Here is a 17,500-nt window from a genome sequence, read left to right on the forward strand (position 1 = left end):
GAGAGAGAGAGAGAGAGAGAGAGAGAGAGAGAGAGAGAGCATTAATCCTCAGAAGCAGGTGAGAAATCATAGCTAATCAGAAGTTTCAGTGGCTCATCCAGACTGCTTATGAAGTGTTGCTGGAGGATACACAGCACACATGAACACACTGTCACTGAGATATATGTCTTGTTTTCCAGTACATATTATTACACAAACAGAAGCATATAAATGCCTAAAACTCACTGAGAATGTGCATCTTGTTTTCAGTACTGCATAATTGCAAGACTAAGAATAACTGTAACACACACACACACCAGCCTGTATCAACACACTAACTCACCGAGGATGTGCGTCTTGTTCTCCAGTAGCTCATAGTAAGCCCGGGCGATAATGGCAGCTGGCTCGGAGGCTTTGAAGCGACCACTCCGCACCACCCGCTCACTCACCGTCATCAGGGAGTGAGAGAATTCACCAGGGTCGATCCCCCATGCCCGCCACCCTCCCACGCCATCTGCCACACCTGCAAAACACACACTGGTATTTTACATTGTTACAATGAAAAATAAATGAGTAAAAGGTTTGAAGGGGAAGACAACATATTAAAACAGTGAGGAAAGATAAAATAACCTTCCTCCATTTCTAATAACAGGAGAGTTGCTACAAAAACTCAGTACCTTGCTTGAAAGATCCACAGATGTTTTATGATGCTATGCTGGAAAAATAGTAAATAAAAAAAAAAGCCAGTGAAGAGAGAAGAGCAAGTTAAGGCAAGGAGGAAGGAAAATACTTACCTCAATTTCAATTACCAGAGAAGTTACTAGGAAACTTACTACGCTCTGACATTTTATCTTTGGAAGTTAAGGAAGAAAGGGATGAAGCAAAAATTAGTCATGGGAAGAAGAAATAAAAAGCATGGGATAGTTTGGGGGAGAAAAATGAATGTCTCTGTTTGAAATAAAAGGAGAAATTTACAAGAAAGACTTTTTATAATTTGATATTTGATCCAGGACAGTATATATATTAAAATAAGATTGAAATATTAATAAAAATAATAATATAAAAAAAAATATATGGAGGGAGAAAGAATTAAAATCTATGAAGGGAAGAAAGAAACATTCATTGTGCTTTTCAAATATATCCGGAAAATCAGTATAACGAAAACAAAACAAGAAAATACAAAGAGAGAGAGAGAGAGAGAGAGAGAGAGAGAGAGAGAGAGAGAGAGAGAGAGAGAGAGAGAGAGAGAGAGAGAGAGAGAGAGAGAGAGAGAGACTAAAGAAAATGAAGATATCATACTAATAATAAAAAAATAATAATAATAACAATAATGATAATAATGGTAACAACAATAATAATAATAATAATAATAATAATAATAATAATAATAATAATAATAATAATAATAATAACAACAACGATAATAACAATAATAATGACAACAACAATAACAATAACAATTATACAGTAACAGTAGAATAACAATATAGGAGAAGAAGAGACATTATTTTTCGAGTTTCCAGCAGCCTAACTCGGTGCAATAAAAGGAAGAAAGATTTATTAAGCCCCTCCCATCCCTCCCCCCTTCGCTCTTCAATCACCACTGGGTCACAAATCGCCCTCCTGGTTAGGCTACTGTCACTCCTGAGAAACTGCCCGCCACTACGCGCTGATTACGTCACCAAGCTCTCTAAAACCTTTAATCTGAAACGCTCTGCTCTCCCACCATGACTATTTTCAAAGGCTATGTAGATGATAACCTGGGTTTTCAAGTGTGTTTCTCCTATTAAATAACTGTCAATCTCTCACTAAAACTATACAATAATAACACCTTTAAAAATCTGAGTCACTTATAAACTCATTCTGAAACGCTCTGCTCTCTCACCTTGACTATTTTCAAAGGGCAGACAGGATGAGCCGGATTCTCAAGTGTTTCTCCTATTAAATAAGAGTCAATCTATCACTAAAACTATAAAATAAATAACACCCTTAAATATTCGAGTGACTTTTCATAAACCCTTACTCTGAAACGCTCTTCTCTCCCACCACGATTATTTTCAAAGGCTAGACATAATGAGCTGGGTTTTCAAGTGTGTTACTTCTATCAATAACGTAGAAATATTGTCAACCTATCGCTAAAAAAATCTTTAAAAATCCGTGTCACTTATCATAAACTCATTCTGAAACGCTCTGCTCATTCACCACGACTATTTTCAAAGATCACAAAGATGATGAGGCGGGTTCTCAAGCGTTTCTCCTCTTGATAACGTAGAAATACTGTCAAGCTATCAATGGAACCATAACAAAAACGACGTTAAAAGCCAGTGTGAATTCAACTATATAAAGATTATTTTAATGTAGCAGAGATGCGGCCAGAAATGCTTCAGAATATGGTCACTGGGTTGGTAGCGTTCTCTCGACATCGCTTCCCTCTGCCTGTCTCCCGCCTGACCGCCTCTCCCTCATGCCGCTCGCCGCCCACCACGCCCTGACTGACGTCCTCTTTACATACAGACGAGATAACACACACACACACACACACACACACACACACACACACACACACACACACACACACGGACGCGGGCGGTAGCACATACACAAAGAGAAAGGTGAAGAGAAGCAGGAAGAATAAGAAAAGGAGAAAAGGAAGAATAAAAACAAGATGATGCTGAACAGTTATTTATTTAGTTATTTATCTATTTCATTTGCAATTCAGGATAAGCCCATATTCTGAAGCACTTCCTCCGCTCCTCGACTACTTTCAAGAGGCTCTAGTTAGTGTGTCAATGTTGTCAGTGTTGTTTTTTACGGCTCTAGTGACAGATTAACATTATGAACACGATGGATACTCTTGAGGACACGGTTAATCATCCCCGTGGCCTTTAAAAACATTCATGGTGATGAGAGAGCAAAACGTTTCCGAATACGGGCCAACAGTTTGAAGTCGAGCAACGAACACCAATCACTTCCACTCAGCCAAGCTTTCTGCCTCAGTTCCCAGTCCGCTGATCTGCCGTGCGTCTATCAATCGCAAGGTTATGTAAGGAGACTGTCAGTGGAGTTGAGCTAAGACTGAATGGACATGCAAAATAAAAATGAGTGCGGCAAATCCTCGACTTCTGATCCTGGCTATAAACATTCACTACTATCACACACACACACACACACACACACACACACACACACACACACACACACACACTCTCTCTCTCTCTCTCTCATGCCAATCTATTACTGACGACTCGTATCTCACTCTTACCAACTTGCAGCTCATACGGTTAAGATGACAAGAGAAGAAAAAACTTCATAACAAACCCCCATCCTTCATCTCTCTCTCTCTCTTATAAATTACTAAGCTGTCACAACCTACATTCCGGGAACTCCTTTGTCAAGCCCAGCGTTCCACAGACTTGGCTTTCGTCTCTTCAGTAAGAATAAAGGACCAGCATCACACATTTTGCTCGCTCTCTCACCACCCACAACCATTTTTGAATGACAAGTATGTATGATTATCAGCTGGGTCTTCATTCAAGAAAGTTTCCCGTGTTTATGATGTAGACAATTTGTTCATCTGTCACCAAAAACCGAAAACCCCCACTCTTAAACACACAAGTCATAAAACAGTATTCAGAAACGCTTTGCTCTCTCAACCATGACGATTTTCAAAGGCCACAGAGATTATTAACCGGGTTTTCAAGATTACTTAGAGCGAAAAAAAACCCCTAAAGAACTCGAGTCACTTTGACAACTAGAACATTTTGAAAGTAAAATATACGAAAGTGTTTCAGAATACAATGCTCGGGACGTGTGGTAATGTCCCGTTTGATTAAGAGACACGGCAGCCAGCGAGTTATGGCATCCACATTCCTTGGTGTGTTATTTATATGCCTTTCCTTGGTACTGTTGAGATGGAGGAGCTTCACTATTTGTTTTACTCCTTCACTGAGACGAGGACGAATGAGGACGAGGAGTGAAGAGGAGGAGAAGGAGGAGAAAGTTGATTGGATGACAAGGACAGGGAGACAGTAGGAGATGATCGAAGTAATAAAATAAATAGAAATAGCTGATATGAGATAAACATGTATAGATGGATGGGTTTGAGATGGCTGGGAGAGTCAGAGTGTGAGGGAGAGGAGAGAGGGGGAGAAGAAGAGGATAGGAAGGGGAGAGGAAGGCTCCGGGGATGCAAGGAGTGTGAGGGGAGGGAAGAGGAGAAACACAGACAAAGCGGGAAGGAAGAAAAATCAGGAAAGGGAGAGAGGGGAACCTAATACGAGGTGAGAAGAAGAGCAAGTGAAGGGAGAACAAAAGAGAGGAAATGGGTCATGGAAGGGAGGAGGAGAGGCAGGAAGACAGACAGACAAGGGGAGGGAGAATAAATATGCAAGGACGAGAAAATAAATGAGAAAAGAGATATTATGGTGTAAAACAAGAGAAAGGGGATGAGAGAGAGAGAGAGAGAGAGAGAGAGAGAGAGAGAGAGAGAGAGAGAGAGAGAGAGAGAGCTTTGTCTCATCTTTCCATTCATTATTAAGGATAGAAAGATCGTCCGCCAGTGTCTTCCTTAATTAAATCATTCACCCTCTCTCTCTCTCTCTCTCTCTCTCTCTCTCTCTCTCTCTCTCTCATCGTACCTGAGAAAATTGAAGTGTGGTAGGAGAGGGATTTTTTAAAGAAGCATTCAGAATTCTGCTTTTTCTGATCCCATCCTTTGACTCCTCCTCGCTTCATCCATTCTTATCCTTCTTTTTCTTCCCTTTCTTCTCCATCCCCCTCCTCCTCCTCCTCCTTCTCGCCTCATCCTTCTTTTCCTTCCCTTCCCTCCCCCCTCCTTCCCTCCACCTGTTCCATCTCTCCCATAATCGAGTTTCGGGTCAAGTAATACATGATACCACCACCACCACCACCACCACCACTACTACTTTTACTTTTTATAACTTTACCCACCCTAGATCAAAGATTGAGGCTTAAGCTGCTATACGAGGAGGAGGAGGAGGAGGAGGAGGAGGAGGAGGAGGAGGAGGAGGAGGAAAAATAGCGTGGGAAAAAAGAAGAAGAGGAAAAGAAATATACAACAGAATTAGCAAAACAGCAACGAAGGACACAAATCGTCGTCATCATCATAGTTTTCATATTCTATCCTACTACTACTACTACTACTACTACTATTACTACTACACACACACACACACACACACACACACACACACACACAGTTGTTAATGTGATTCTTCCGCGGAGTTGAGTTGAGTTAGTTCGTTCGTTCGCTGTTTTGAGGTCGACAGAGTTTTCCCTTTCACCTGTTATGGCAGCGAGAGAGAGAGAGAGAGAGAGAGAGAGAGAGAGAGAGAGAGAGAGAGAGAGAGAGAGAGAAACCACCCCCGGGAAATCATGTTATACCCCTCTCTCTCTCTCTCTCTCTCTCTCTCTCTCTCTCTCTCTCTCTCTCTCTTACAAACTATCTCCGTCCCTCCTTTTCATCCTGCAGCCATTCTTCTTCTTCCCTCCTTACAATCTTCCCCGCCTTTTCTTGGAGCCAACATTCTCTCTCTCTCTCTGTGTGTGTGTGTGTGTGTGTGTGTGTGTGTGTGTGTGTGTGTGTGTGTGTGTGTGTGTGTGTGTGTGTGTGTGTGTGTGTGTGTGTGTGTGTGTGTGTGTGTGTGTGTGTGTGTGTGTGTGTGTGTGTGTGTAACCCCTTGTCCTTTCCTCCTTCCCCTCTGCATTACCTTCCTCCTGCTCCTAATCCCATACCACCCAGCCATAATTCTCTCCGCTGCAGCTTCCCTTGTCTCTTCCTTCCTCCCCCTTCCAAAACAGTCATGCCTTTCCGGGTGAAGCTTCCGTCTATGCAGTCTCGCCTGGTCTCTGGTGTGTGGTGAGGTGTGATTGTGTTGTCTGTGTTGGTGTGACTTGATCGAACTTAACCCTTTCCCTGTGATATACAACAATTCTCGACACTAAGAGCATTGTATGAGATTTTTTTTTTTAAGTGTCTGCAAGAAAGAGATGACAAGGATAGGTTTTGCAGTTTCTAGCCACTATGGTGTTTGTTGGCTGCTCTAGAATAATAAGAAATGTCTCAATGGTTAGTTATCATGGAGAGATGTGTCAAATAGCATTGAAAGGGTTAAACTGATATCGCTTTATTGTTGATTTAGTGACGATAAAGTTATGTGACCTCAACAACATAACCTGATGTAAAAGAACAGTAATGTATCCTGAGCTGGACTAATTCAATTTAAAGGGACAATAAAGTAACCTATCACACCTAATCTTACTCTACCCTACTCTTATCCAATGAAAAGTGGGTGATACAAGAACGTTTACATTTTGACCTAACCTCATAAGTCGGATAATCTAAAGCTAACGTATTCTAAGGTGATATTTATGTTACCTGAACTAATCTACTCTGATTTCATCTCATTCAACTTAACCTAATCTCACTTAAGCTTCCATCTCAATAAATTAATGTGAGGTAATTTCATCTACCCTAACATCACGCCACCTAAGTAATTTTTAATCAAGCCTTATACAAAGAGTTTTCATCTAACATAACATTACCTGACGTTAAGCTCACCTAATATAACATAACTCAAACACAACCTAAACTAAAGTGACCAAACAACATTTCAACCAACCCAAACAGACCACAAGACAACTTCCATCACATCAAACCAAACCAGAAAACCTGAAAGCATCACATATACATACACATTAATCACACCAGCACACACGTTACTTCCCCGAGGCGCTTCCTAGTACGCAGAGGCATCACGTCACTACCTCCATCTACACAATAAGAGGGAGCTAAAAAAAAAAAAAGACGAGGGAACAAAAAGAAAAAAAGGTTCTCCTTTGAGCGGATTTTCCAGAGCAGCTTATCATGGAGGAGGAGGAGGAGGAGGAGGAGGAGGAGGAGGAGGAGGAGGAGAGAGAGAGAGAGAGAGAGAGAGAGAGAGAGAGAGAGAGAGAGAGAGAGAGAGAGAGAGAGAGAGAGAGAGAGAGAGAGAGAGAGAGAGAGAGAGAGAGAGAGAGAGAGAGAGAGAGAGAGACACTGCGAAGCTTGTAAGAGTGGTTGGTGACGCGAAGGGGGGAAAATAGATAAGGAGGAACTGCTGAGAGAGAGAGAGAGAGAGAGAGAGAGAGAGAGAGAGAGAGAGAGAGAGAGAGAGAGAGAGAGAGAGAGAGAAGGATGGGATTATTCGTGATCCTTCTCCATCATCACCATTACCACCTTCACCTTCATCTTCCCCTCCACTACTACTACCACCATCACCACCTGGCCTCATCGAAATTCATAGATGATGTGTGCCTAGCCTGTGCCAACATACATACAAACACACACACACACACACACACACACACACACACACACACACACACACACACACACACCTCTCGTTATTCTCACTCTCTTCTGACCTGTACACATATATGCATACATGCATACATACATACAAACATACATACATACATACAGAGGGTCGTTGCAGAGATGTTTACTAAAGAGTCCAAACACATATATTTCTCTCTCTCTCTCTCTCTCTCTCTCTCTCTCTCTCTCTCTCGTCATATTTTCCTTCTCGTTTACATTTTTTCTCATTTCTTTTGTGTATTTTTTTATCCTTTTCTCTTTTCTATTTTCCTACCTTCCCTGTCCCCCCCCCTCTCTCTCTCTAAGTGACCCGTGAATGTTATCTGAGGTGGTGGAAGGGATAGGTAGTCTGCTATCTCTCTCTCTCTCTCTCTCTCTCTCTCTCTCTCTCTCTTTCCTGCCAGCCTTGTCGCGTGTCCTGGCAAATGAACAAGATCTGGCGGGCCACTGACCTTCCAGCTCCTGTGGCTGCGGGTTGGACGCCAGCCATGCCCTTCCAAACGGAACGGCGGGAGAATTTTTGGTTAGGTTAAAGTGTGGGAAGGTTTGGAAAAGACTGAGCCGAGTTAAGTTGGGTTGGGTTGTAGTGGTGTGGTGTGGTGTGGTGTTGTGTTGTGTTGTGTTGTGTTGTGTTGTGTTGTGTTGTGTTGTGTTGTGTTGTGTTGTGTTGTGTTGTGTTGTGTTGTGTGTGTGTGTGTGTGGTGTGGTGTGGTGTGGTGTGTGGTGTTGTGCGGTGCGGTGTGGTGTGGTGTGTTATGTTGTGTTGTGTTGTGTTGTGTTGTGTGTGTGTGTGGTGTGGTGTGGTGCGGTGCGGTGCGGTGTGGTGTGGTGTGGTGTGTTATGTTGTGTTGTGTTGTGTTGAGTTGAGTTGAGTTGAGTTGAGTTGAGAGGAGTGGAGTGGAGTGGAGTGGAGTGGAGTGGAGTGGAGTGGAGTGCGGATGAGATGAGAGGAGTGGAGTGGAGTTGAGTTGAGTTAATGTTTGGTTTACGTCAATTAGAGTAAGACGTTGTGTAAGGTTAGGTTAGGTAACAATGAAAGTTTAATTATCTACAGTTGGCTTAGATAAGGTAAGAATGAATTACAGTAGGTTAACTTAGGGAACGTAAAGTAATGTAATGCAAGGTAAGATTACAATTCGAATAATCTATAAAAATTACTTACCACACACACACACACACACACACACACACACACACACACACACACACACACACAATCAACGGTACACTTCTGCCTTTCTCCGAGCGAGCGAGCGAGCCTTCCCTTTCAGCAGAGCGGCCTCCTTTATTATGCAGAGAGTAAGCCGAGTCACGGCCCTCCCTCTTCTCAGGGCGGCGGGCCGAGAGGCATGAAGGGCGCGAGGAGGGTCGAAGGGTGAAGTGCGGGAAAGGTAAATCGAAGAACAATCTACAGAACTTCCTCAGTAAGTAACACACACACACACACACACACACACACACACACACACACACACACACACACTCTCTCTCTCTCTCTCTCTCTCTCTCTCTCTCTCTCTCTCTGATGTGTTCGTCTTTTTTTTTTCCTTCATTCATTTTATTTCTATTTCGTTCTTATTTCATCTCTTCTCATTTCGCTTTTCTTCTTTTTCCGCTTGTCTTAATTTAATTTAGAGCTACCACACCCGCTCGCACACACACACACACACACACACACACACACACACACACACACATTCCCTGCCTCCTCTCTTTCTCTCCCATCCGCCAAGCTAATCCAATCCACCTTGTCTCCTTTCCTTTCCAGCTTGCTTCCTCCAATCCACTTTCCTTCATTTTTCTTTTTATTTTGTTATCCACTCCACTCCTGCCGCTCCCTCTTCTCCACCTAGTCCTTCATTCCACTGGACGCTTGTCTCTTTCATTCCACTCCATCCCATTCGGACCTTTTTCCCTCTCCAGCAGGTGACGGTACAGAGACGCATTCAATGGTTCAATTCAGGGAAAGTAAATAAAGAAAGCAGCACTCGCGTTGATGTGTGTGTGTGTGTGTGTGTGTGTGTGTGTGTGTGTGTGTGTGTGTGTGTGTGTGTGTGTGTGTGTGTGTGTGTGTGTGTGTGTGTGTGTAGCTTTTACTGGCAGGAATCAATGTTCTAGACAGAATATATTGTTTGGGTCGCACGGTCAGCTAAAACAATTAAGTCTCTGGTCAGGTTAAGTTACGTTACGATACATCAAGTTAGGTTAGGTTAGGTTTGGGTGGAGTTAGACTGATTTAGGTTCGTTCAGGTCTAGTTAGATTGCAATAAAATGGAGAAACTTAAAATATACATAGAAAATACCTCATCACTTAACACAAAAAATATACTGCCCACGATTTCCAAGTATACACTTAAAAAACTCGACCTGAAATGTTGAATCCTCTGTCCCCTCCTCTCTTTCAAGCTCCGCCCCGCTCTGCCCCGCTCCGCCTCACTCCACCCTCTTCAGCCTCTTTCCGGTCCCTCCCTGCCGCTTCCCTCCTGCCTGCTTCACTACCACCTCAACCTCTGCCTCTTTTTTCATCTTCGCCCCACCGTTTCTCTTCCCTGATTCACCTCACCTCAACCTCTTTCTCTTTTTCCAGCTCTGTCCTACCGCTTCCCTTCCCTGCTTCACCTCACATTACCTTTTTCTGTCTCTTTTCAGCACTGCCCTACCGCTTCCCTACCTCATGTCGCCTCACCGCATCTTCTGCCTCTTTTTCCAGTCCTACCCTGTCCTGCCCCTTACCTCACACAGCGCCTCAACCTTTTCTGCCTCTTTCCAGCCCCACCCTGCTGCATCTCTTCCATGCTTCACTTGACCTCACCTCACCTCAACCTCTCTGCCTGGACGAGTGCCAGTCGCTCGTCTGCCAACTCACCTGGAAAAAAACAAAACAAAAGGCTTTCAGAAGTTTGTAAGGACAAGATATCTCTCCCAAGTTTCTCCCTGTTTTGTGCCTTCCTGACTCTCCAACCGTCCTCTCCCATCACTCAAGGGCTTTCCTAATAAGTTCCCAGCAATAATAATCCTGCAGTCGTAGCCAATCGCTAGGATGCTATTTGCAGAACTATTCCCATCTAATTAAGGTGAAGTTGGTCTATTAACTCAGTATTCCCAGGTCTGTGTAAGGTGACTCGTAATTGCACTCAGGCAGGAAACACCGCACTGCATTCTCAAAACGCTTCGGTGTCTTGTCTCGCTTCCCTTATTTTTTTATTTTACTTATCAGGCTCTGGTGGCAATTACTGAAAGTTTCAAAGGCAAGAGGGTATTTTCGCGATTCCATTGGCAGTTTACCGGGAATCCTGCACCGTCTAAGAGAGAAGAGAGTAAAAGAAGGAAAAGAAGACAAATAAACAATAAGGTGGAAAATAAAGGACGTTTCGAGGGCAGGAGAGTGCTTTTGTGATTACGCTGATAGTTTTACCAAGAATCCTGAACCGTCAATAAAGCAAGGAAAAGAAAAAAAAGGATGCGAGCCCGACTAATCATATGCGAGTGCTCTGAAAATAGACCTTATGAGACTCCGAAGGTGACCAATATATAGTCCAGCAGCAGACGACGCCAAGACCTCGCACACCTCTAGGATCCCAGCAGCGGCGGTATAAGTCTACGGTCCCCCCTACCCACATTTAACTGTAACCATGCCTGCTCAGTCATTATCAGCGAGTAACCTGACGCAGAATCATAACCACATTCACTCTTGCTTTTCCTTCTTCCCTTCAATCACAAGTCCCCTAGCGAAAACATAAGCCAATCCACTGCCAGATAAGTTTCAAAAATTGTTCTGTAAGCTAGGAAAGACAAAATTGCCACTCCACGTTTTCCTTTTTCATTCTGTATTCATGCAAATATCTTTTAAAATTCTCTCACGGTCAACAAAGGAAAATAACAGAGAAGGAACTGAACATGTCAAGAGCTACGTTTTATATAACTTACACAACCCAATGCAGAGTAAGAACTGTGCATGAGATGGCGCTGTGCTTGCTCTGTATGAAGACAATACGTGTCTTTGTTATCTTTTCAAGTAGAGGAGACAAGAGTACGAAAACACTATATATATATATATATATATATATATATATATATATATATATATATATATATATATATATATATATATATATATACGAAGCAAGGATAACAGAAAACACAATAGGAAGGGAACTGTCAAGGCACTTTTCTCCAGGTAGTACTGAACTTGCCTTTGAAATGCTATATTCTTAAAGGACGGGCACCATTAGTAATTTTTTCCCCTTCTATTTCTATTGTTTTGTTAACGAAAAATGACATCAATTTAGTTCCCAAGCAAACCTGACTAGAAAAAAAAAAAAAAAAAATTCACGTTGTAGAAAAATAAAAAGGAAAGGCAGGCAGCGTCTCGTGATCTGACAGGTGAGTGCTGGAGGCCAAAACATAAAGACGCTCAAACAAGGAAGGCGAAAGACGCCCGCCCTAACAAGCCTGGATAAAAAAGCTACATCGGCAACAACAGATGAGTGTGGGGAAGTGGGAATGAGAGGGGGCGTGTGTGGATGAAGATAACGAGACAAGAGTTACGTGATGTCTATAGTGGAAATTCGTAGGCAGGAAAGGAGGTAAGGTAGACGAGTCATGGGGTGGAGGTAGCAATGTAAGAGTTGGTTGAGTTTAATGGTGGTTCTTCAACAAGAAAGGGCTAAGTCGTAAGGAAGGAGTAAGGAAGGAGGAAGGAAGGAGGAAGGAAGAAGAAAATGAGATCAGTAAATTGGCTCGTGGGAAATTATATCAGGGAACATAAAAGAGATGAGAGAGGAAATGTTGTGAGAATCTTTTGATCGTAACCCACACCATCACTCCGCCCATCCCCTCACTCTCTCCCTCTCTCCATTTTTTTTTGTCTTACACTGAAATAAATAAATAAATAAATAAATAACCACAACGAAAACAACAAACAGCACAAACATTTAGGAATTCACACCTACACACACACACACACACACACACACACACACACACACACACAGACAAAACACCTCGTCCCTGCCACAATGTGAGATGCATTCTCTTAATTTATCAAACATTACACAACAAACCATTGGCTTAAATTAAACAAACACCTGAAACCCCCTCTCTCTCTCTCTCTCTCTCTCTCTCATACAATAAACATCTTCATTACGTAGATTGGAAGAAAGTAATTACGAGATCCACACATAAAACGTACTAAAACATATACCTTTACGAGAGAGAGAGAGAGAGAGAGAGAGAGAGAGAGAGAGAGAGAGAGAGAGAGAGAGAGAGAGAGAGAGAGAGAGAGAGAGAGAGAGTGTGTGTGTGTGTGTGTGTGTGTGTGTGTGTGTGTGTGTGTGTGTGTGTGTGTGTGTGTGTGTGTGTGTGTGTGTGTGTGTGTGTGTGTGTGTGTGTGTGTGTGTGTGTGTGTGTGTTACTAGTATTGCTGTCCCGCCACTGGTCACCCACACTGCTCGCTTTTCTCTCTCTCTCTCTCTCTCTCTCTCTCTCTCTCTCTCTCTCTCTCTCTCTCTCTCTCTCTCTCTCTCTCTCTCTCTCTCTCTCTCTCTCTCTCTCTCTCTACCTGCTTCCAATTTGCCTCCATCTCATTATCGGTTCATCGTACGTCTGATCAATATGAGAGAGAGAGAGAGAGAGAGAGAGAGAGAGAGAGAGAGAGAGAGAGAGAGAGAGAGAGAGAGAGAGAGAGAGAGAGAGAGAGAGAGAGAGAGTGTACTGAAGAGTTCCCGGTAAAAGAAAAAGTAGAAAATGCAAAGATTGAATACACAACTTAGGTATCGCTTCTTTCTCTCTCTCTCTCTCTCTCCCCCCTCCTGTCCCTTCCTATCAACACTTCCCTAAGCCCACCATGTCATTCCCGCACCAGCCACACAGACACACTCCAATAAAACATGATGTACCCGTAAAGTGAGGTTATGGAGCGTCGTTGTGGCTGTGATGACGTCGAAGGAGCCGCTGGGAGTGTAGTGTGGAGGCTTCGTGTGTGTGTGTGTGTGTGTGTGTGTGTGTGTGTGTGTGTGTGTGTGTGTGTGTGTGTGTGTGTGTGTGTGTGTGTGTGTGTGTGGCGGCGTCATCATGAGGAGAGGGTCATGAGGTGTGCGTTGGAATGTAGTGACCCTAATTACCGCCACCACCTCACACAAGCACCACCACCTGTGCCTCGCCACCTCCTTAGCGCGGCCTTGTGTCTCAACTCAAACAATAATGGTGTTCGTATTTTTAAACGTAGGTAAGAAAAACACATTTTTTTATTTCCTTCTATTTTTTTTTTTTTTTAGTTACGTATACTACACTTTGTCGTCCACTTAATGTAAGATAACCTTTGTCTGTGTGTGTGTGTGTGTGTGTGTGTGTGTGTGTGTGTGTGTGTGTGTGTGTGTGTGTGTGTGTGTGTGTGTGTGTGTGTGAGCACAATCATACAGGGTGTGGATAGTCGGCATGAGCGGCCTAGGGTGTGAGGGGCGCCAGGAGGCCGACCATTTGATCCTCGAGGGAGCCCTGAGAGTGGAGGGCGCGGTGGGCGTGGGTCACCTCCACGCTGGCCTGAGGGGGAAGAAGGCTGCGGGCCCACTCTGCCACTTGCGTGGTGACCCTGGTGCCGCCCAGGTCCAGGAGGGTCAGCGTGGCACTCAGGGGATTGAGATGGTCGGGGTCGAGGGGAGGCAGCAGAGCCTGATCACTGAAGACAGGCGGCGGCAGCGGGCGGTAGCAAGCCTGCTGGCGGGTGAAGGAGGCCCGCAGCGTTCGCCAGCGAGAGAACAGACGGCGCCAGCGAGAGCGAGTGTATGTGTGGCGTCGGAGGAGCAGCCGACGCACGCCATCGTCAGTAACAGCTCTGGAGCCCCGCACGCAGAGGGAGGCAAGGAAGGGGCAGGCGGCGCCCACTACCGATAGCACGTTATTGTCAGCGGTCTCCGGCAGAGAGAGAGAGATGAGGGAAGGCATGGCGGCCAAGGCCTGCAGCAGGGGCTCGCGCGACAGCGGGTGGCACGTGTAGGTGAGGGAAGTAAGACGCGCCCCCACCAGACGCAACAGTCCCAACAGAGGGTCGTGGTCAAGGGGAGCCCAGTGGTACTCGAGGGGCAGCCAGCGGGGTCGACTGGCTATCACCGCGGTCATGGTAGTGGTCAGGAGGCGGGAGTTTAGCGTGAGTAAGTATGAGGCAATGGGCGTGAGGGAGTGAGACTCTTTAGGAGCGTCCACGGCGCCTTCCACCAGGGCGGCCAGAACACCCGTTGCTCGTTCCTGGAGGGTGTGGCGATCCCCCCAGCACCCTTCACCCTTGCCACAATACTGGGCCTTGACACGGTCGCCAACCCCGCCACAGGACCCACGCCTCCTGGAGGCCAGCATGATGCTCTACCTCTACCACGCGGGGCACCACTACCACTGCCACACCGGCACCAGGTGTTGACGCTCCTCGCTGCAGCGTCGCGGCCCACACTGGAGCATGACGACACAGGTGCGGCGGGTCGCTGTGTGGCACTAACCCCTGCCGCTCACCGTCACCATTTCATTTCACTGTCCTCTCCTCGCCATCAGTAAAAACTCTCACTTGCGGTAATTATAATTACTTTTCTTTTAAATTACTTTTATTCAACGCTTTCTATTTTATGTTCAGTCTCTAGTCACATCTGAAACATATTTCCTGGAAACAAGTAAATAAGTTTTCTCTTTCTGCCTCCTAGTTCAGCCCGCGCTGCGGTGTCTCTACCACACAAGGTAAGTAAATATCAACCGCCAATAAAGACAAAAGAAAACTTTGACCAAACGTAATCCTATTTGGTGCCGTCTCAGGTCGTTCCTTGCCATCCAGTAATTTCATTCCCGGATCCTTTCTATACCACTAACGCAACCAGAAAGGATCCTAGAAAGCAGCTCAGGGCGCCGTGACAGCCCAGAGTGGCAGCAAGACTGATGCTGTACGGCGCCAGCCGCCTGGCGTGGCTACATTGATCCATTCACCCATGTGATTCCTGTAAGGTGATTCCGTTGTGTGTAACATTGAAAGTGCCTTAAATATGCATGAATCTTAAAAAAAAACAAGAAAAATACACATAGAAAACAATATGCCGGAAAGAAATTAGATAATTTCGCTAGGATGAACGTTATGACTTCCTTATGCCTCTCCCTACACTTTAAGTAATAGTAGCTGGTTTCCCCGTGAGCTGTCCACCTGTCCAAGTCTGGAAGCTGCCAGGACTCCGCCTTCCTGGCATGGCGCAGTCAGCGCCACCATTCAGCTTCCAGGACACCTACCTGACACTTATTATTTCTTTTGTCATTAGTTTACCGAAATCTGTGTATATTCATGGTCGCCTGCTAGTCACCCAGCCAGTATTCCCCCATTAGACCGATATTCGGGTAGGACTGAGACCACACCACACTCCACACACCGGGAAAGCGAGGCCACAACCCCTCGAATTACGTCCCGTACCTACTTGCTGCTAGGTAAACAGGGGCTACACATTAGGAAGTTTGCCTCTTTGCCTTGCCGCGCCCAGAAGTCAACCCAGATCTTCACGGTTGTGAGCCGAGTGTGCTGACCACTGCACTACGCGTTGTGTGTGTGTGTGTGTGTGTGTGTGTGTGTGTGTGTAATTTGAAAACGAAATATCGCCTCGAGCTCTGGTCTTACTAAAGAGTCCGGGTGAGGAAGGGAAGGGGGAGGAGAAGTGAATCACACATGAATTGAATGCTCATTCTATTTACAAAACTACCCCATACAGTGTTGTGATTGATTTGTAATCGACAGACTGCTCATTCTATTTACAAATATACCCCAATATATATATATATATATATATATATATATATATATATATATATATATATATATATATATATATATATATATATATATATATATATATATATATATATATATATATATATATATATATATATATATATATATATATATATATATATATATATATATATATATATATATATATATATATATATATATATATATATATATATATATATATATATATAAACTTATTCTTGGGGTAGTTGTGTAAATAGAATGAGCAGCTCCGTCGATTACAAATCAATCACAACACTGATTTCATGTGTGATTCATTTCTCCTCCCCCTTCCCTTCCTCACCCCGACTCTTTAGTAAGACCAGAGCTCGAGGCGATATTTCGCTTTCAAATTGCACACACACACACACACACACACACACACACACACACACACACACACACACACACACACACACACACACACACACACACTAATATTACTGTTCATACTACTACTTCTACTACTACTACTACTACTACTCATAATAATGATAACAATAACAATGATAATAACGATGATGATGATAATGATAATAATAATAATAATAATAATAATAATAATAATAACAATGATAATAATAATAATAATAATAATAATAATAATAATGACAACAATAATAAGTAAATCAAATAAAAAGTGCATAAATGAAAGCAAACGAGAATGATCCAGTGCGATCTGTAGCTGCCCTAATTAACGTCATTTCATGTCTGCAAAACGAATACAAATTAATACATTAAGACTGATTTGCATTAAGGATCCCACAAAACCCGAGAACTGCGGACGTCAAGGGAAGAGAAGCCTGCTTAATGACACTAATTTGTCTGAAACAGCTTGGCAGTCGCATGACGGTGGACAGAAGGCAAATAACCCGCCACAGCTGCCACCACTGATAAACGTTTTCTCTCAATATTAAGTACAATGCTTTAAACATAAGCCAGTTGTCAGGTTTTATATGAACAATTTCAGCAGATCGGCGGACTTACGACTAAGGGGAAGCAGAGAGTGAGAGCAGAATAATACTCAACCGCTATCCAAGACTACACATCCAGACACATATTGGTCTCTATGAAGGCCTTTTACGAGCGTCTCTATAGCGCCACGGTCCATTAAGAGCACTCCTTCAGGGCACTACATTCCCACGCCGCTTGTCACTAGGGAGAGAGTGCCACCATACTCTTCTCACTCAATACTGTCCTGCGATCTCCTTAGAATCCGCTACTTAAGTATAGCAAGGGACTTTTTATCCCACGAGAGGATTTAGGACTAGAGGGAAGCTGAGAGATCGATAACCAGTGTGAGTGTGGAATATTACTCGATTACAACCTACGAATCA

At 43.9% G+C, this 17,500-nt stretch overlaps 2 protein-coding genes across 3 annotated transcripts in view; both read right to left on the reverse strand.

Annotated features, from left to right (window-relative positions):
* The window catches only part of LOC123515969 (protein phosphatase PTC7 homolog), a 52,927-nt gene that overhangs the window by 4,465 nt on the left and 30,962 nt on the right, over positions 1-17,500 (reverse strand). The window contains exon 2 of the mRNA XM_045274925.1: positions 323-502. Within this exon, the coding sequence (XP_045130860.1) occupies positions 323-502 (180 nt within the window). The remainder of the gene's footprint in view (positions 1-322; positions 503-17,500) is intronic.
* LOC123515971 overlaps positions 8,925-17,500 on the reverse strand; it is a 12,790-nt gene continuing 4,214 nt past the window's right edge. For both annotated transcript variants that reach the window (XM_045274926.1, XM_045274927.1), the window contains exons 2-3: positions 13,255-15,002; positions 8,925-10,223 (exon numbers count right to left, since the gene is read on the reverse strand). In XM_045274926.1, the coding sequence (XP_045130861.1) occupies positions 13,802-14,707 (906 nt within the window). In that variant the 5' untranslated portion in view covers positions 14,708-15,002 and the 3' untranslated portion in view covers positions 8,925-10,223; positions 13,255-13,801. The remainder of the gene's footprint in view (positions 10,224-13,254; positions 15,003-17,500) is intronic.

Source organism: Portunus trituberculatus, chromosome 40 (genome assembly GCF_017591435.1).
Source record: "Portunus trituberculatus isolate SZX2019 chromosome 40, ASM1759143v1, whole genome shotgun sequence".
NCBI lineage: Eukaryota > Metazoa > Arthropoda > Malacostraca > Decapoda > Portunidae > Portunus > Portunus trituberculatus.